Source organism: Nymphaea colorata, chromosome 8 (assembly GCF_008831285.2).
Source record: "Nymphaea colorata isolate Beijing-Zhang1983 chromosome 8, ASM883128v2, whole genome shotgun sequence".
NCBI classification, from domain to species: domain Eukaryota; kingdom Viridiplantae; phylum Streptophyta; class Magnoliopsida; order Nymphaeales; family Nymphaeaceae; genus Nymphaea; species Nymphaea colorata.
Window position 1 is genome coordinate 19,300,734 of NC_045145.1, and position 20,253 is coordinate 19,320,986.

Sequence of the window (20,253 nt, forward strand, 5' to 3'; positions counted from 1 at the left end):
AGGGTTTACTGCAAGGAAAAGCCGTTCATCCGCTGTTCCGCATAAACGTTAACTTGGACGACTGGACCCTCTTTTTCTTAAACGAGTGTTGAATGAAAAGTTGCAGAAACCAATTCTTTAATGGCAGTCGAAGAGAGGGCTTAAGATTATGTGCTTGGCAGATCTCTTTTGCCTGCTGATGCTTCGTTACGCCCTTAAATCCCTCCTCGCGTGCCCTGCAAACTAGGAATCGCACAGACGAAGTTTCACCTTACTTGAGTAAGGGGTTTTCTTTAACATTTGAAGCGTTTACTCCAAATCCTTTTCATCGGGCCTCACACCAACCAGCTTTCTAGGGCTTAGTGATGTCTCTCTTTGGTGCTGCCTCTCCTGCTGGCCCCATATAAATCAAACGCATTTTTAGCTCTTACTAGTTGGTAGCCATATGATCAAATATATAATAGAATGCCAATTACAGATACCAAGAAACAAGCTTTCTCTTTCTGAAATCTCCCTTCTGCACGGCTTGCCTTTAATGTCTCCCTGAAAGCTTCGTTTGTTCGGGCTTCTGTGCTTCGTATCTTGCTTCACATGTCCTTTTTCAGTGGATGACAATTGCGATGCCGGGATCATCTTATCGTGCAAATAAACAAAGAGATAGAATATTTCAAATGAAAGGTTTTGTTAGTCAACCGCTAGATGCGAATGACTTTTATGGCGCCGGATTTTTGTCGAGTTCCAAAGACCGAGTAGTTACCACTTTCTCCGGATCTCGGGCTTCGTTCAAAATGAAGAATTCAAAGAGGAGGAAATACCGAGGGGAATCTGTTGTTTTCCAAAAGCACCAAATGACACAAATCCATGGGCAGTTCATATCATACAAGTTACAACGATAAATTTCTTGGGACGGGTGGCTAAATGAAAAAAAAAAATTACATTGAAAAAAAATTATTTTTTAATACCAACCAGTGTTGTGAAAATCGTCCTCCTGCAATTGAATGATCAGAAATAGGTTCACCGAGGCACCATGTTTCGTGTGCCTTTATCTTATTTTGTAATTATTCAGTTATTTTTAATAAATACTAATATGTTTTGCCGATTCCTTACTGATTAAGTTGAAACGTTCAATCGGCAGCCCGGCTGATTTGGTTCAATTTTTCATTTTTACAACAGTAGTTAAAAAGCTGGGTCGAAAGGCAGAAGGTCTGCGAAATCTTGGGACTTGTTTGTGCCATCCAATTGCGTCGACAAATTCCTTGTGCAGAACAGAGCAGCTGGTGTATAGTCACGCTAGAACTTGTCTTTTTCTAATTTCTCCCCCTTGTGTTCGTGTGAACCCATCAGTCTTTGTCCATATGTTGCTTGTCTTTAAGTCTTTGACCAAGTAAATTATTTGGCCAATTGACTGAAAGCCGGGTTGTTTTTTTTCTCAAGGGCCCGTTTGAATGAATAAAACTTTACCACCGAGCTGAAACTTTCGTTCAAATTCGGTCCAAAGTTCTAGCTGAAGACAAACATGGAACTTTAGTGTTGGGGAGTTTTGGAGCCATTATACAACTATAGTACCATATTAAAGTTCCACCTAAACATGTAGAGCTTTAATGCTGAGAGAATTTTCTTTTTTGTTAACTTCCCAGTACCCAAAAACAAAAGTTCCATGAAAGCAAACAATGGGGTAAATGAAGGTGAAATAAAAATTCCACCAAAAAAGGTGTCTGGTACTAAATGCCCAGTAGTTTTAAGCCTGAGTATATAGTTCCCAGGTGCATTTTCTCAAGTATGGGCAATTCACACATATGCCTAATGCTGCAAGGTTGTGATTAACTTTTTTACATTCAACACAAATCCACCATTTTCCTTATTTTGAGCATGGTTTGCAGCTTATATTAGTCATGTACCAACAAAAAATGGGTTGTATTGCGACTTGCATTTAATTCTATTAACTTGATCTTTTGTTCCTTCTTTAGGGGACGTGTGGTTTCATTGAAAGAGTCTTAACTGCCAAATTTAATCTAGAGGAGTCATTTGAAACAGTTAACAAAAGGAAAGATGCTTTTGTTGGTAACAATATGAGGATATTAATAGGTAAGATGGATCTTCAATCTAGAAATCCTCGAGTTTCAACCTACTTGGTTCTACCGTAACTGAAGAGGTTTTGAACTGGATTAGTTAACACGGAATCTGAACCTGGCTGCATTAGACACAGGTAAAATCCACATTTGAATTTTAGTCAGTTGGTTTTCAGTCTCGTTAACGACTTGGATTCAGATGCAAAGTTCAATAGTGCCGCTGCATTTGATTGTTAAATTGTCCATCTTCACCGGCAAAAGTTAACGCGGGTTTAATTTTATTATGCATTTAAGCTGAACTCGAACATTTTTATACTGGGCTTCTGATATGAGGGTTTTCAGGGTTTCATTAGGACAGAAAAGTTTACAAACGATTGTATCCCAAGTGAATATTGAGCTTAAGATTGTAGATGAACCAAGATGTCAACCTTAAGTTTCTCTTGGAACTTTGTTGCATTTGCTTCAGCCAAACGATGGCTAAAATAAAACTACTTTCCCCAGATCGTGCTTTTCATGCTATTCATGGTAATTCCACCCACTGTTCATATTCATGGAGATGAACTTGCTGCACACAGCAAAATATGTGATAAAGGCAATCGGGCAAATCTACAGTTCGGACCAGGAGGGTGCCTTATGGAAAAAAGCATGAGAGAGAGAGAAAACTCTGTCCCTCACTTCATTCAAGTAAATGGGACACACAGATGTATTCATCATAATCAATTTATTGTAGAAATATTATAGCTCTTATAGACTTATAGTTTTTACATTTATATAAAATTAAAGAAACCAAATATATGCATTGAATTATTTGGGTACCGATATAACTAAAGTGACAGCGAGGAATCCATGACTATTATTGGAAGCGGCATGCAAATTAACACGAGTTCTGAAATGGGTTCAAACTCGACACTTGGAGAACCCTGACCATGGAGGCGACCCAAGTTTTTGAAGAAGCAAGTGGAAGGCTGGTATTGGATGCCAAACTGTGGTTGGAAGGTAATCGTTGACATATATGCTGGAGAATGAAGCTGCTATAGGGGGTGTGGAGAAGGAACTGCTTATTAAGGAGGCCATCATTAATTTTAGAATGGGCGTCTGAGTTTTGGAGGACTATGTATCACAGAACAAGCATGTTGGAACGGTGGTCTTTGGCAGACCATGCCTTGTGCAGAAGACAGAAACTTTTCTTACGTTTCCTCTTCTTTTAGGAAAATCATTTAACGAGTTTTCCACAGTCGAATTTTGTTCACCTGTCTTTCTCCGGGCCCAGCAAAGCAAGAGTGCGACCCCATTCTACATTGAGCATTTGCCTCACACCACTTCTCTTTTTTTTCTTTTTTTTCTTTTTTTTTTTCTTTTTTTTTTTGTGACGACCCCCGAGAGAGAGAGAGAGAGAGATTAACACGGATCAAACTGGAATCCGGTACCGCTATACCACAACCGAATCTTCCCTAGTTTGGTCACAATCGGTTCAGATGCAAATACAGAAAAGACATGTAAAACCATAGCTGAATATCTACAGGTAACCGGATTTTGATGCCCATGAAATCAAATATTTTTTGGAGTCCATTAACTTGTTTCATATCCGCGTCCGATTACTTATCAGGTCTGAACTTTCTTATTGAACCCAACTAGTTGAAATCAAACCCAAACGAATATTAAATTATATCCGAACTGAACGATTAACATCCCTAGAGGAGGGTTCTAATCCATCTCGCCATGATAAGGACAGATAAGAATCAGGCAAAAACAGAAAAGTTGGGAACTTTTCAATCCCAAGAAACGAATGAGTTAAATTGAACGGAGTCATTATTTTATTGATGTGTCATGAAAGTACATTTGCTAAGGTACTTTGAAGTGATGCAATAGAATCTATAGCGGATTTGGTAATCCAACTGAATCCCACCTTAAGCCGATGCTGGTCCGTCGGCAATCTCATCAAGTACGCCACCTTTCTAGCTGCAGGACATCCGCAGCAATAAGGTTCAAAACTACTTCGTGGTTTCTGGTATAAAGCACTTCAAGATAAGCAGATCAAAGAATGCGATGCTTACCAGTATGTCCCAGGTTACCCTCTAAAGTAAGGCCATCTACAAAACTTGGTGATATTGCCGCATCATACTTTCCAAGAGTCATCATCTCCCCCAAATTCTGAAGCCTGGTAAACAGCTAAAGAATGTTAACTTTCATTAACTATACTCTCTCTCTCTCTCTCTGATTCATGTATGTGCAAGTGTTGCAATGAGACATCCATATATAGACATCTGCTAATGCATGAGCACTGCGCAAGTGAAAGGATAAAGTAGATAAATCAGACCATACTTGGAAGCTAGTCCAACAAGTTGGTCCGTCCAGAGAGTAACTATTTTTGGTGCAACAATTAAACATATCATGAAGAAACAGGGAAAAAATGTCCTTGGTTTCGAGCAAGCACGATCACATTATGCATATGCTTTTTATAGCATACAGAAAATTCATGTTATCGTATCAAGGTGCAGACCTGAACGGCAACAAAGGCCGCTCATTAATTGCAGCCCAAAGATTCCAGCCAGCAAAATCAGCCTGCTGAATTGCGACCTGTTGCATCGATGTTAAATCATAAGAATACAAACTGATCCATCTGCAACCAAATACTTCAACTATGACTTAATATAGCACAATTTACCTGAGCGGTAGCTGGAACACGCCTCCCAGAGGAGTCCCTGAAGCCAGCAGAATCACCAATGGCAAATATACGTGGATGACCCTTCACTCTCAAGGTATCATCAATTTCTGCTTGCCCACCAGAATTTGCAGGAAACAGGCCACTATTGTTAGGACCAACCAAAGGAAGTAATGGCCTAGAACCCACTGTCCAAAGTACCAGATCTACTTCCAAGCTTTGACTCTGCAAGCTTCTTTCAGCAGGTAGCAGTTCCAGAATAAACTTCTTGAATGCCTCACGCTGGTTGTTTACATCACCTACTTCACTATCATGAGAATTTTCAATTTTGTCAATCTTTTTTATGCAGCTAACGTAGTACCCTAAAAACAGCTCAACATTCCTGGACGAAAGAACCTGCAAGTGTATATTCTAGGCCTTAGAGTTTCTTTCACACTAATGTATTAAATCAAGGAAAAGAGAAAAAGAACATTTTGAAGTGGGTAATCTAGAGGAAAAGTGACAGCTACAATAAGATGGGTGAACCAGTTAAGAGTTGCACCATCTTAAATGAGAGATCACATGCTTGAATTGGATTGGTTTAACCATATTCTGAAAGGTCAAAAGAGGAAAACAGGTAGGTCTGAAATGAGATTTGAACAGCGGAAGTAATACATATCCTCAAGCATAGAAGAGAATTCAACAAGAACAATGGATCAATCCTCCAAAGTTCCAGGCGGATTCACATTAGAGGTCGTTTGGTAAGAAACACACTTGGGGAGTGTCCAATGAATCTGCCCCAGATATTGGGGTGGTTTCATGGAATACAAATGTTCCATGAAAGTGCCCCAACAAACCGCCCCCATATTTGAGGCAGATTCATTTGACACTCCCCAAGTGTCCTTGTTGCCAAACGACCCCTTAGGGATCATCACCTAAAAGAACCTCAACCCTTTCAATGTTCAGATGTACAAATGGGGGAAAGCATAAAGTATGAAACACATTATCATAATTGGAATTGATAACCAAGATGGTATAGGCAGACCCTGACAACAAGAGACATTAACCATGGTGAAACCATACTACAGAAGATGAAACATGTGCATGAAATAGTGATGCAACCATCAGGAATCAGGTCAACAGATCAAACATAACCGCATGCCACAAGACTTAAGTTTTACCTTCAAAGCAGCTTCACGATTCCCTGAGGGAGCAGATGGACAGATGGTTGTCCCAACATTGATTGCTTTGACTCTTCCTCTTTCCTGCAACCTTTCAGAAATTGTTGCAGCCAACTCAACTCCAGAGTACCCACACCCAACAACAGCCACTTGTATCAAAGAAGGATCTTTACAAAATCTCCCTCTTTCCAGCATTCGTAGTTTTTGCTCCACTCTCTATATCATTTAGACAGTGATATTAGAGGCTGTCGAGATAACTCTACGAGAATATTGGAAAACCACTTAAATGTCCTAGCGGACAAAAACATAAGCATACATGAGCCAAATGTTGTCTGAAAGAAAATACAAAAACGGGTATGCAATATGCACATTGTGCTAACTATCTGCATTGTACCCATGTGATATTTTGCTCTTAACAGTGAATCAAAGAGGATAACAATCTAACCTTTTTGTATGTGTATTTGTGTGTTTATTAGTTTTGGAAACTGCTTCCAACTCAAATATAATTATTTTATTTTTCCTCAGAATCAAAACATAAAATGTAGAATACTTCAAAATGAAAACTGAGAGAGATTCCTTACTTGTGCATCTTCCAATGTTGAAAAAGGTAGTGCAAACTCAGATGCACCAGGTACAAGATCCAGTTTAGTTTGAGCTCCCAAAGCTAGAACCAACCTGGCTGTCCAATTGAAAACATCAGCCATATTGTTCACAAGGGACAAACACCAAAAGCAATGGAGGGAAGAAATATGAAATGAACTACCTTAACCTCCTAATACTAGTGCATGCAGAACTTTAATTGAAAAAATGTTTTTGCAAACATACAGAACTTCCATCGAATGAACTTTTTTTGCAAAAACATAGAACACAATGTGTAAGAAGAAAAAGGTAACAAAAGCCCATCTCAATATTGTCAATATAGATGGCAAGCTTACCAGTCGTACTCAACCTCAATTCCACTTTCAAGATGCACTTTTCCACCACTGAGTAGTTGAGTTGGTCCACTATTTCTATAACTATCACAGGGGAATACTTCTTTCACTCTATCTTGAAAAAACTGTATACTGGTGCCAGATAGCAATTCTGAGAAACGGGGTGCTATTTCCCATTCATCAACTTCTGCAACCATAAGAGACCAAAATGTTGCAAAAATAAGAATATATAAAGCTCCACGCTTATTCAGAATACTTGGTCAATACCTCCTGTCAAAAGTTCATACAACATTGGTTTGAAGACAAAACGTTCGGATTGATCTACAAGAAGCACCTATATCAGAAAAATGAAAAAAATTAAATCTAAAATTGTAGGCAATCTTAAGAGATAGTATTCCAGTGGCAAAACATTTTGTTAAGTAATTCATGAAAATAAAAACCAACAAAAAAAGACAAAGCTGAAAAGAAAAAAGAAAATCAAATGCCTGATATAATAGATGACCAATTTTTCTAAGAATGCAACTCAGGATGCAGTCACTAGCCAAGAAAACCATAAAACATCAAAACTGAGCAAAACAGAAGAACCAGTATGCATCATATGACAGCACATAACAACTGAGCACATTAAGTTGCAGAACACATATATATTATTCACATTTGCATAATTGAAAATGAGAGAAGATACTTTAAAAGGCCTACCTGGTCCATAAAAGTATTATTAGAAAGTTAGAAACTAATTGCTTATGGAATCACAACCATGTCTGGGATATTCATTTACCTTCAAACATCTTATTTAGCGACTTTTCTATACATGCTGGTAAGAAATTTAAAATTGTGAAACGGAAATTTTGCTTAAAATATGGCAACAACACTAAAGGATTGTTTAATGTGCAACTTTTCACATTTAGTTTGTCAATTTTACATGTTCAACTAAGCCACTACTTCTCAAACCAAACCCACAAAAATCTTCCACATAGTAAAGTTTCATTTACATAAATATATGACCTGTCTGCAAGTTCATGAAAGCAAGCAAATTCCAAAATTGCAACAAAGAGCTGCGAAGAGTCTAAGACATATATCTAGATCCTGTCATGAGGGAATAGTAGTAAATAATATTTTTGCACTTGATACAAGAACACCTTGAACTAAACAAAAGAAACAACCATTATAGGAAAGGAGGTGCAACACTGCAAGATTCAATAGCAATAAGTAACAACCAAGTAACCAGTGTTGTATGCATTGTACGATATGTATCTTTGCTTTTTTATTTTATGATACGATACACCACCCGTATTGCAAATAGGTAGTGTATTGTATGCGTATCGCACGGTGCAATACATAGCCTGTGTCGTACGATTTATGTCTATTTTGGAAAATAGTGAATTAGAAACCTCCTTTTCAAAATAATTTTCAAAACTCAGCTCTCTCTTCATTTCTGAACATATCTAAGAGTTGAAGGATGGGGAGGTTGTGGCAATTTTGAAAAAGAAAAATAATTGGTTTCACCATGAAATCGTCTTAAGGGCAGATTTGTGCATGGGTGGCTGATTCTTGTTTAGAAAAATTGGGCTTATATCTTCTATGAAAGATGAAAATGAGAATGGAGATGATAAAGATTATGAATGTAGCTGTTTTCATTTGTTATTTGCATTCAAATTGGACAATTTTGTCTTCTTATGTGATGTATAATGTATGTAAAACTTGCTTTTTGACGTGTTATTGATCTTATGACTTAATTATGACTTATTATGTAGATCATGTTATAAATTATGTTTCTTGATGTCTTAGATCATGCTATGTTACTATATGAGTTTATGACTTATTAATGTTTGTGAAGTAACTTCATGCCTATAATAAGCATGTCATTATGTATAACATGTTTTTTTTATAAAAAAACCACATTTTATATTTTTTCTTATTTTTTGAATTAAAAAAAATTACAATACGCATACAATACACTACAATACTTTACGATACAGCATATCTATTGGCCAGACTGATATGGCTTACGATATGCTTTTTACAACATTGCAAGTAACAATTATTATTGTTCCAAAGCTGCCCAGCCCGTGTAGAGAGCTGGCCAGAGAGTAGAGAAATCATACCTGCGGCTTTTTCTCAGGTGGCCATTCCAAAGATTCCAGTCTCAGAGCAGTGTAGAGTCCTCCAAATCCTCCACCTAGTATACATATTCGTGGGCTCTGCATTGCAGGAATATATGAGGACGCAAAAAACTGGTATCTCCTCTGTGAAACCTTGTCATATTGCAAGAAATAAAGGTTCCAAATACAATCATTCTTACAGTTATGCTTGATGTTGGTTCTCCATAAAGTTGGTTACATTTCTGACTCGTGGTGACATCACAAGTATAATATTCGAACAAATGAACTGCTTCTAGTAAAAGAAGTGCATGCGATTTACATATAACATACGCTAAATACAAGGGCACACATATATAAACATATATACGTATATATCATATCATGCACATAACAATTGCTAAATAACCTTCTTACTTAAAATTCATAAAAATTAATGACCTGTTTTTTTGGCCAAGTAAACGAACTTGTGCTTGTTTCTCCTTCAGATACCTGTCTTCTCCCTCCAAAGCCTCCAAAGCCTTCTTTTGTTGTAGAACTCAGAATGCAAAAGCTTCCTCTTGAAGGTCCTGAGTTTACCATAAAGCCGGGTCGAAGGCCATTGCCGGGCTTCATAAATATTTTGGCCAAGTAGTTTCCACCCCCTGAAACAACGGAAGCATTGAGGATACAGAAGGTCTAGTTTCTTTTTGGACTACATACAAAGGATATTTATGTGGATAAAAGGTTGAATTACTAAATTGGAAAGGGTCAACCAAAAGAAAGGACGGGACGCTGATACGCATATCAAGTTCAAGACGTGAAATATTAAAAGAAAAAACGCAATTGTGTTAACAGAGGGAAAACACGCTGCCGCTTGATGACCATCAAGTGATGAAAGCAGGACATGAATCTACAACAATTTCGTCTTCATAAAGTTAGCTAAAAAATTCACGAGTAGAAAATTCTCTTCTAAAAGTTAAGAAAAAAGAAAACTGAAAACTAATTAGCCCGTTGAGAACGGGGATAAGAAATTTGGAAAGAACACAAAACTGGTGAACGGAGAAGCCACACATCTATTTCCCGAGGGAAAAAAAACATCATTAATAAATGAAAAAGTCGTTCTGCATGAAAATTTTTTTTAGTAACAACACACAATACTGTTATATGATACTAATCTTTTACCCGAATTCTCCATATGGGTCGGAAGCAGCGGTAGATAAAACAAATTGTATGATTTAATTTACCTTCTCCCTCTCCATCAAGGCATAACCAGAAAGACAATTTCTACCTAAGCGCAAGTTGGTCTGCCATCACGGTGGCTCTCGATATGTCCGCAAGGCTGAATCCTTGCAATCACAATTCAAAGAGGGGAGAGAAACATGAAAAAAGGGGGAGAAAAAGAGAGAAGGAAGAGACTCACGTTTAAGAGGAAATAGGGAGAGGGAGGCCGCCAACGCCAGGGACTCCATTGTCCGCAGACTGCTCTAGTGGGTATCCGAGCAGAGGAGAAAGAGGAAGTGGAGAATCTACCTTGAGGCTAACGGAAGGTTGGGCTCAACCGCCGGCGAGAGGTGAAGAGGGAGATGATGGCGTGTTTGGCCCCCTGCCACCAACTGCAAATCACATATCTCACACACAATCTCGACTCCGGTGTGACTCCCCACTTTCTGGATCACGTACTGTGAGCTCGGACACCAGTTTCCTTCCCACAGTGTAGGCGATCCGGGAAAGTGCTGAAAGAACCAGCCCCGCTGCCATTGGACTCCACGTTACACTGCGAATCGAGGAAAAAAATTCTTGAAGACCGAAATCTTGATGTTAAATCAAATAATAAGCTTCATGTTCCTAAAATTCTTTTAAGTGCCCTCGCCTCAAGCCCCAAATGAGGAAAACTTTTCTGAATAACCAAATAGAGACAAGTCTTTTCGCTATCCCTTCAAATCAAATGTAATTTTGGAGTGATTAACTTAATAAATACTGCGTTCTCCACGGTGAATGGCTCAAAGCACGATAGCGAAGGAAAACCTTATCATGTTCAATATGAAAGAATACTTGTTCGGATACCCGTACTCTGATCACTGTCCTAGATTGTAGGCATCTGCAAGTGCGTGAGAGAGAACACCTTCTCCAAACAAATTTCTATACGATTTGAGCAAAACTTTCGAATGATCAATAGAGAAAAATGTTCTTTATTTAGTTGCAAATTTGGCGGATACCACCTATTTCTAAAAGCCAATAAACAGCACCAGTCATGTTCAAATGCATGCCACTCATTGCTTCCGCCGATGGTGTGGAGTACAACTCCCACACACCAGATAGATGTCCAAATGCATACCAGTTATCTTGCTGTACTGAACCCAGATACACAAAACGATCGGCAACTGGAGGAGGAGCCAAATTGATTATGCCTGAAAAAGGTGTCGTTGCAAGTAACAATGGTTTGAATGACAATAAATTCAAGCATTTGGTGGAGGTGGAGGTGGAGGTGGAGAATCATCCTTCTCCAGGAGGCATAACATAACAGCGTTAGCAACAGGCACCCCAAAAACCTCAAGGAGGCGAGCATTCAGTTGCATACTTGGTGAAGCCTTGGAACTCTTTCACCTTTACTAGATAGGAGGAAAACACAAGAGATGCATACTTAAGAATCGGATTCAAGGAATGCCTGGAGATACCGGTATGACGAATGATGTCGTTGTTATTTGATCTATTTATGAGAACTTCTCCATCCATTTGTTGGTATCAGTTGAAGGTAGTGGTGATCAGGGCCGCTAGTCAGGAGCCACGAAAACCTTGTTCTCCTTTCCATATTAATATATTATCTGTCGAGGAGATGCAAGAGGTTGTATTCTCATCCAAAGTTGATATTGCTCTTGGGTGAGATGGTTTTCTGGCTTCCTTCTTGATCACTGGGAGCATGTAACTCCTTTCTAAGAATGGGCAAAATAAATATGATGTTATTTCTCCGGGTCGGCACTTGCCCTCCTATTGTCTCTTATTATGCCAATGATGTTCTGATTTTCAATCCAGGTCTTTGGAAGCGATTCGAAGCTCTCCTAGTCCAGGACATCTTGAAGCTTGTGCAAGGCTTAAGGTGAATAGGGACAAATCAACAATCTTTTCTTCCAATATGGAGGCCTGTTGCAACCAGTTGATCTTGGACATCCTTGGGTGGTCGACTGCTCTACTTCCTGCAATTTACTTGGGGCTCCTCCTATTCACCGGTGACCGCTTGTCCAATTCTTATGCGAACCTCTGGTGTCTAAAATGGAGAAATGCTTCGCAACATGGAAATCTAAGTTGTCGTCTTTTGCAACTCGCCTGTGTCTTATTAAATACATGTAAATCATTGAATTTTGAAGTAGTGTTTTCCTTCTTCCACCCACGGTAATTTCCAAACTTAATCAATGCATGGCAGGGCTTCTCTTGGGTGAGAGAGACCAAGCCAAAAAGACCCATTATATCACTTGGAACAAGTGTACAAGCCCAAATTAAAATGCAGAACTTGCATGGAAGCTTTTGCAGAGATAACTAAGTTAGCCATTCAAGTATGCCATCATAGTAGGTGGCAGATAGAGATAATGGCTAAAAAGCACATACAAAAGAGTTTTTGGACTGTTTCTCCCAAAAAGAAAAGACTTGCATATTCAGGGAGACAGTGAAAGAACTGAGAAAGAATTTAGATGGAAAATCAGAAGTGGTAAAATCAGTTTTTGGTATGATAACTGGGCAGTGTTGTGTCCAGCCAATGTTCTCCAGGATGAGGAAGTCGCCTGGTGCGAGTAGTGGCTTCGTTTGTCCATTAAAGAAGTATTAGATTCTGATTCGATCCTGCTCCCTAACTTCTTTCAATTTCTTAGGCGAGAGGGTATTGAATGGCCTTACATATAACGCCTTCAGCTGATAAAATCAGATTCACTGGGAAGCTGACAAAAGAGACTCATCAACCTGGTGAATTGGTGCTATAGTTTAGTTGTCCTCAATATGATGAGGAGAACATAGAGCATATTTTCTTCAAGTGCATATTGGTGCGAAGGAGTTCTAGTTGACAACTAGAGCTTAGTTCCGCAGACATCATTTGCCTGAACAGAATATCAGATTCGAATTGAAGAAATAGTTCTCTGGTGGGTTCAAAAGGGGAATCTACTTCAGCACCACAATTTGGGGCATTTGGACTATCCAGAATAGATGTGTATGTTAGAGTGGTACAACATCAATCTTAAATCCGAGTCATAGAATTATTCATATATACGAGGACAGTTGCCAGACCTCTTGTGGGAAAGAAGAAAAGACTAACAACTTCAAAATCTGCCTTCTAACTAGTTGTGTCAGTGTCTCTAGCAATTGGCTGGCCACATGGCTAGGAGGCGTATGTATTCAATTGGTAACGTGGGCTGGCCCAACTACTGTGTGGGCTGGTGTGAGCCACTCCTACACCAGCCCTTGAAATCTTCTATTAGGGTGGGGCTAGACCTAGATCTAGATACACGTACCGCCACACCAAACTCCAGCTGAACCCATTATGTGAAAGCTTAAATTAATGATTGAAAGTTTAAATTAGTAGGTTAAGTTATAAAGGACAACTTCAAGACACTCGGGTCACTCTCTCATAGCCGATTGAATATTTGTTAATTATATGATTAGTCCCCCATAAAAAAAATCTATGTCAGCTCCTTATCAAAATAATTTCGATGGTGATTTGATTGAAAATTCTGGCCAACAATTCTCCAGGTGGTTCATGCACCGACTTCAATATCATTTGGTCCTTGTTATTATTGGTCCAACAATAGCATTTAATTCAGCTACTAATTCTTTATGTGCCTATGTCGTACAAAATTCATAGAAAAGTATGGTTTAGACGTGTCACTCAAACACAAGATCCAAGTCTCAAAAACTTTCTAAAAAATAAAATTTTATATCAAAATCGCAACCGAAAGAGTTGCTTTTTCATTTTTATGTGAAAATCTGGGTACGTTTGTGTTACGATTCGCATCGTGAGCGAAGGCAGTACGGCAAACGAATTGACCTAAAGAAGAGACTGGTGCTGCCCCTGGCTGTGGTGGTGGTTCTCTTCCCATAAAGTGACACACACACACAGAGAGAGAGAGAGAGAGAGAGGCGGAGAAAGGGGAAGCATCAAGCATGTCGGGGGCGGTGGTGCATCCTCATCCATACGTGCCGCAGGATCTGCAGCTGCCGGGCTATGTTCCCGTCGTCCTTTCCCAGTCCACCATCCTTGGAGTTTACGGTGCCGCTTCCTTCTTTGTGGTGGCCCTCGTCTGGATCGCCTCTGGTACTTCTTCTTCCTCTTCATGCTCATCAATTTCTGTCCATTCGCTTGTTAATTTAGCACTGTATGTTCCAATATGGTTTCTGCTACAAGAGGGTTGTGGAATCTTGTGGGTCAACTGCGTTTCAGGATGCGGATGCTCTTAACTTTTAAAATTTTGGTGTTTGCTTTTCAAGAATGGGATTTGAACCCACAAACTCTGTTTGTGTTGTTCGTTCATGGTTCTTTAACATGCATGTAGTTGTCAAGTTAAAGCCACTTGCTAAAATGCTGCATTGCTGTTCGTTTTTCTTGGTTCCTAAATGGCGCTTCTAGAGGTGCTTTTACTAACGATGGTTGAGAAGGAATGAACTTTCGCAAAGGGGGCCTTTTTTTCCTTTTTCGGCCATGTGTACGAGTTATACCGTCGCATTTTCGGCTCCTTGAATTTTATGCACTCTAATCACGTTCTCACAGTCTAGGCTGTAAAATTAACTCATATTTCCTTTCAAGTGCTGAGTGATAAGTGGTTCTCTTTCATCTGGAGGTTGCACGTTCGACTTTCGGACCCTGAAACCTAATATGGAAAGTTCGTTATTTTGTCTTCGGTCGCGACTTTTTGAAAGTTTGATGTTTGATTTGTTCAGTTCATTTGCATCACTTCTGGTTTCCTGCTTTGGATAAAGGGCAGCCAACTGCAGCTCTCTATGGGCCTCCTACTTTTTCCTTGTGCTGAATGGCAGATGCCTCGCCAGTAAGCTTCTTGAGTGCTAGTCAAAGGCCCGGCCTTTGACGTCTCTTCGCTGCTGCAGGATACAATGCAGTTTAAGTTGTCTTTGTTTGTCAACTGAACACGATATCTGGCTTGTCATAGATGATTTTTTGTGTGCATCTTTTGGTGAAGTATTGAAGATTTAATCATCAACTATAAAACACCCATGGATGAAAATATTTGGGTTGGACACTAGTGTTCTGTCTCGCCATCCCTAGTCAATGAATCTGTACTCATTGTTTTCCTTTTCCTTATTCTTTTGAATGCTAGGTTGTTGCTCGAAGATAACAAAAGTTGATCGGATCCTCATGTGCTGGTGGGCATTTACGGGTCTAACACATATCGTCATAGAGGGATATTTTGTTTTCTCACCAGACTTCTACAAGAAGGATACTCCATTTTACTTTGCTGAAGTTTGTAGGATTCATTGCTTCCATCCCTCTTTCTTTCTTTCGATGACTTTGATGAAGACTGAAATTAGATGAAAATAGATCTTGTTCTCTAATTATGGACAACTAATTAATTTTAGGGAAAGAATACAGCAAAGGTGATTCAAGATACGCCGCTAGAGATGCAGGAGTTGTTTCTGTCGAAGGAATCACTGCTGTCCTTGAGGGACCAGCCAGCCTTCTTGCAGTGTATGATTTTATCTTCCTACTGCGTCTTATAGTTCCTTGCAGCTATGAGCTGGTAATCTATGTTCGTGACAATTCATGGCCTTGCCTACATCAGCTTGGCCAGTAATGTATAGCAAGCAACTAGTCACACAGATAATGTCTTATAATTTTTGTTCCACAATTTCAGAAGCACATTGGAATGCATGAGGATTATATAGCTTCCCCATTGTATTGTTTCGATAAGATTTGAGTTTGTTTTATTATACTAACTTTGAATAATTATCTCATGTGCAACATTTTTCTGTAAGAGTGTAGCAGTAATATATGTCATGGCTTACTATTATTCCTTTTTCCAAGCGGAAAAGTTAGGATTTGTGATTATGGATACCATGCCATGAGTTCTTCTTACTTCTGAAGCAATGGATGCAAAACAGAGGATCACCAATTTACTCCTTGAGTCATGGCTTTATTTGTATAGGGTTATTTTGTTTTTCGTATCCTTTTTCTTATTTTTTTTATTTTTTCTGCATCGCTAGGTAGAGGAATCAATTTGATGTTCATTTTTTTATTTTTCCTTTTTCAATAAAACTGATGCTTGGTGTCTGACATAACTTGCTGATATCACCTAGATATTAGCAGGTGCTAGTTGCAATTTCTGTTCCCATGTCCGAACCTAAATATTTGATGGTGGAGAATTAAGAGAAGTTTTGCCTGCAAACCCCTTTGAGATTCTCAGGTGTTGAGGCCACTCTTTAAAAAAAAAAACCTAAGTTGTTGGGAAAACTTGTTGAATAAGAAATATTAAAAGGGGTTGCAGAATTGACAAAAAATAGAAGAGGCCCTTAGTAGGTAGTGCAAAAAGGATTTCTTTTCCAAGTAAAATGGAAGAGATTAGTGGCATGATGTAAGTGAGGATTAGAAGATGGGAGGACAAGGAGATCAAAGAAGATCTGCAGCTTGGCATTTAACAGTGCTTGCCTCCATTTTGGCTCCAATGCCATGTGGATTCTGTGCTCTTTCTTGTTTATACCTCTATCCCATGCCTATACTGCCCTCTTAAGATAGGCATTGGACTCTTTAATTTCTTATTAACTTGAAAGGTGAATATGAATCTGCTGTGACCATAATTACAAAGTAGAATACAAACACACAAAGACCAGACAAAAGAATGAGGACAGTTACTGATTCTGACTCTAAATGGACTATAGCAAGGTGTTGAAGCTATGTAGAACTGACTTTATATTTGGCAGCAGTATGGGTGAAGAATTGTATCTAGATCAAGCGGAGAAGTCATGTAGGGCAACTGTTACATGGTAAAGAATTTTAGTCTTATGTTCAGATAACAGGTACAAAGTTGTAATGTCCCCAAATCTGCTTTAACATCATAAAATAGAACATATTGAATTCAGGAGTCTCTGTGTGTGTGGGAAGGCAAATCATTTACACTTTATAGGATATCAGGTGATGAACTGCTAAGTGCTAGCAAAGGCATTAATGAAGGTGGATATTGGTATATGAAAATTGAAATAACACACTAATCATGAGTTTCTATAGTCCATTTATATCTTGAGAGGGGTTGTTGAGACACTTTTGGATCACAACATGGTAGACCCACGCTGCAGGTTCATTGTCTATTAGGATCTTAAGCAATCATGTTCCATGGTGGAGAATCCGCTGTGCCATTGCTCCATGTTCTATATTGCTTCATGTTAATGCTTTACAGTTATTAACTTATCATAGGTCATAGTCGCAAAGAATATTTTGGAGTTTTAAACGGTGAGGTTTTTCTTGGGTATAATAATTAATATGGCAATGTTGTAAAAGGTGTAGCGTAATGCGTATCGGTTAGGCTGACCTTTACGCTGTATCGTAACGTATCGTAAATGTAGCGTACTGTATCATAAAATTAATTTTTAATTTAAAAAAATTAAAAAATTATAAAAAATCCAAAAAAATAAACAAAAAATCAAGAAAAATGTATTCAATATAAAAAAAATTATCATACATAAGGAAAATTCATGTGTGCCAACAACACATTAAAAAATAAGAAATCAGAAATTCAAAATAACATAATAAGCATCCATCACAATTTTAAACTTGAAAATTTTATAGAATCTTAAGGACTTAGAGTCTTAGGGCTTAGATTACATCACAATTCATAAGTTCAAAACATATAGTTATCATCTTTCATGATTCAACGATGATCTCTCTCAAATCGATGAATCCTCAGTGATTTTTGATGAAAATGGGCAAAATCTCTTCCCCACGTCTCTTCGAGTCTTTAGAAACAAGAAGAGAGAGAGAGAGAGGAGTGTTCAACTTTAAAACATAATGAAAAAAGGGCTGTTGGGCCCCTTTTTTGCATTTTTCCTTGTATCGTACGATACGGGTGATACACTTATGATACAGGAGCCTATACGGTGTGTATCGTACGATACAGATAACATTGTAATATGGTGAGCTTGAAAAAATATATATATGGTAAATTTTTAAAAATTAAAAAGACTAAAAATTGGGGAAAAATAAAATAAGTGAGGAATTAATAACACAAACATCAAAAAATAAGTAGATTTGCAACAAATAAAAAAAGAGAAAATGAAAAAAAACTATTTGGCATTAAAAATAAAAAAAATGAAAAAAGTGTTAGTTTTTAACTTTTTTTTTTTTCAAAAAACACGTTTTTAGTTTTAAACAGAAATTTAGTTTATCCCTTTTTTTTTTTGTGGAAACGTGTTTTTTGTGGCACTGTCGTAGGCATTGTTTAATTTATTGAATCTACTTATGCGCTATATTCATGTATACCTCTTAATGAAGACATGCTTCTCTAGCCCTTTTGGGTTTTTGACAGCAGGATGTGGCTAGCTGCAAGGGTAATGCTTGTTGAATTGATAATCAATGTTAAACTTGTGATGGATTTGTTACTTGCAATATGTAGTCTTTCCTGATTTGTCAGTATTATTAAGATGTAATAGGCATTTTTTTTCTAGGATTTATCAATTTATTTTACAATCAAGTCACTTGGACATTGCAATAAATGAGAATTTTCATTATGTTTCTAAATTTTAAAGTTTTAAACAGCTTTTTCACATTTTTTCGAAAAAGACATTTTTTAATTTATCGAACTTACTTATGCACTATATTCATGTATACCTCTTAATGGAGACATGCTTCTCTAGCCCTTTTGGGTTTTGGACAGCAGGATGTGCTTAGCTGCTAGGGAAATGCTTATTGAATTAATAATCAATGTTAAACTTGTGATGGATTTGTTACTTGCAATATGTAGACTTTCTTTATTTTTCAGTATTGATGTAATAGCAATTTCTTTTTAGGGTTTATCAATGTATTTTACAATGAAGTCAGTTGGACATTGCATTAAATGAGAATTTTCATTATGTTTCTAAATTTTGGAGCATGATATTGACTATCACTATCAGTGTAAGATGAGTATCAGGATGAAGTGGATTCTATAAGGGCACCACTGCCAATAAATTACAAAGACTTACATGAGCTTAGACCTACTTACCGACTAAGTGTATGAACATAGATTGCTAATGCTTTACCATGTAATATAGTGGCTGTAGGACAGATTATTGAGCACAAACATGTGATCGATACCATATGATGCTCAAATAATTGGCACCCCCATGTTATTAGCTTCATTTCAGGCAGTGATAATAGCTTTTGCCTTAACATGCATTATCCAGGTGGAATGTTATAGTTCTTGCTATGGCCGCAGCCCTTATAAATTTACGATGGACAGGTATTTCTTTATGGATTAACCTTCAACTTGAAGTAGGACTGCATAGAATGACTACTTTTTTACTGCATTCTGGTGAATTTATCCAGAATATGCACAACAGGAATCTAATAATTAAAGAAAATAGAGAATTCGATCTATAGACTTCTGAAATGCTTTCTGTTTGTATGGCATTAATACCTGCTACCAGCCTTTTTTTTTGTATTGTTTCAGCCATTAATAACAGTCATTTGGAGACTTTGCAGGTATGCTATAGCCACAAAGAAATCGTACAGTTATATACTTCAGTTTTCAGTCTGCCTGGGTCAGCTGTACGGAGTTCTTGTCTACTACATTACCGCATTGTTGGAGGGCGACAATTTTGCCTCTAATGCATTTTACTACTGGGCGTACTATGTGGTAGCAAACAGCTTCTGGATTGTGATACCCATTCTGATTGCCGGGAGGTGTTGGAGGAAAATAACTGCAGTTCAAGTCCAGCAAAAGAGCAAGAGGATCTGATTTAGTCTAATTGTTATGCTTTGAAACTTAATCATTGTCAAAACATTGATTTATCTGTGGTAGCTGTACTTTTCTAATTCTTCCTGAGCAGGCCTGGTACTCTTATTTGGTTTGTAATCGTTAACAATGACGTTCCTCTTATTTGCTTTGTAAGCGTTAAGAATGACATTCCTAGTGAATTGCCTGTGGCTGCACAAGGTGCACAAGAAAATCTTTTGAAGTTGGTCTCCATTTTATTCCAATAAAGAAAACTGAAGTATTTCTTCTTTTTTTTTTCTTTTAGCAGGTAGAAATCGGAATGGTTACCTTTTTTCGTGGCTGTTAACTTGATGCACTTTTTTGGCAGGGATTATTGAATAAATAAAGTATCTACATATCTGTAAAAGATGATTGAGGCAGGGTTGAAGCGATATGATGCACAAACAGATCATCTTACAAGAGATCTGCTTTATCC

General features: G+C 38.0%; 2 protein-coding genes across 3 annotated transcripts; one reads left to right on the top strand and one right to left on the bottom strand.

Annotated features, from left to right (window-relative positions):
• Nucleotides 1-3,839: 3,839 nt before the first annotated feature.
• Nucleotides 3,840-10,643, bottom strand: LOC116259399 (alternative NAD(P)H-ubiquinone oxidoreductase C1, chloroplastic/mitochondrial). Of its 2 annotated transcripts, none has more exons than XM_031637194.2 (11): nucleotides 10,304-10,643; nucleotides 9,394-9,545; nucleotides 8,908-9,003; nucleotides 7,070-7,136; nucleotides 6,806-6,989; nucleotides 6,452-6,545; nucleotides 5,871-6,086; nucleotides 4,714-5,106; nucleotides 4,549-4,625; nucleotides 4,103-4,206; nucleotides 3,840-4,007 (listed from the first exon to the last, which is right to left on the bottom strand). In XM_031637194.2, exons 1-11 carry the CDS (start codon nucleotides 10,350-10,352, stop codon nucleotides 3,874-3,876), a joined length of 1,566 nt encoding a protein of 521 aa, XP_031493054.1. In that variant the 5' UTR covers nucleotides 10,353-10,643; the 3' UTR covers nucleotides 3,840-3,873. The 2 variants fall into 2 exon arrangements, with proteins under 2 accessions (XP_031493054.1, XP_031493053.1); XM_031637193.2 differs by having other exon boundaries at nucleotides 9,343-9,545; nucleotides 10,304-10,641.
• A 3,240-nt stretch (nucleotides 10,644-13,883) lies between these two features.
• Nucleotides 13,884-20,068, top strand: LOC116259015 (probable 3-beta-hydroxysteroid-Delta(8),Delta(7)-isomerase). The gene is made up of 4 exons (XM_031636597.2): nucleotides 13,884-14,176; nucleotides 15,195-15,341; nucleotides 15,454-15,562; nucleotides 19,544-20,068. The coding sequence occupies exons 1-4, from the start codon at nucleotides 14,026-14,028 to the stop codon at nucleotides 19,797-19,799; spliced, it is 663 nt and encodes a 220-aa protein (XP_031492457.1). The 5' UTR covers nucleotides 13,884-14,025; the 3' UTR covers nucleotides 19,800-20,068.
• The last annotated feature ends 185 nt before the right edge of the window (nucleotides 20,069-20,253 follow it).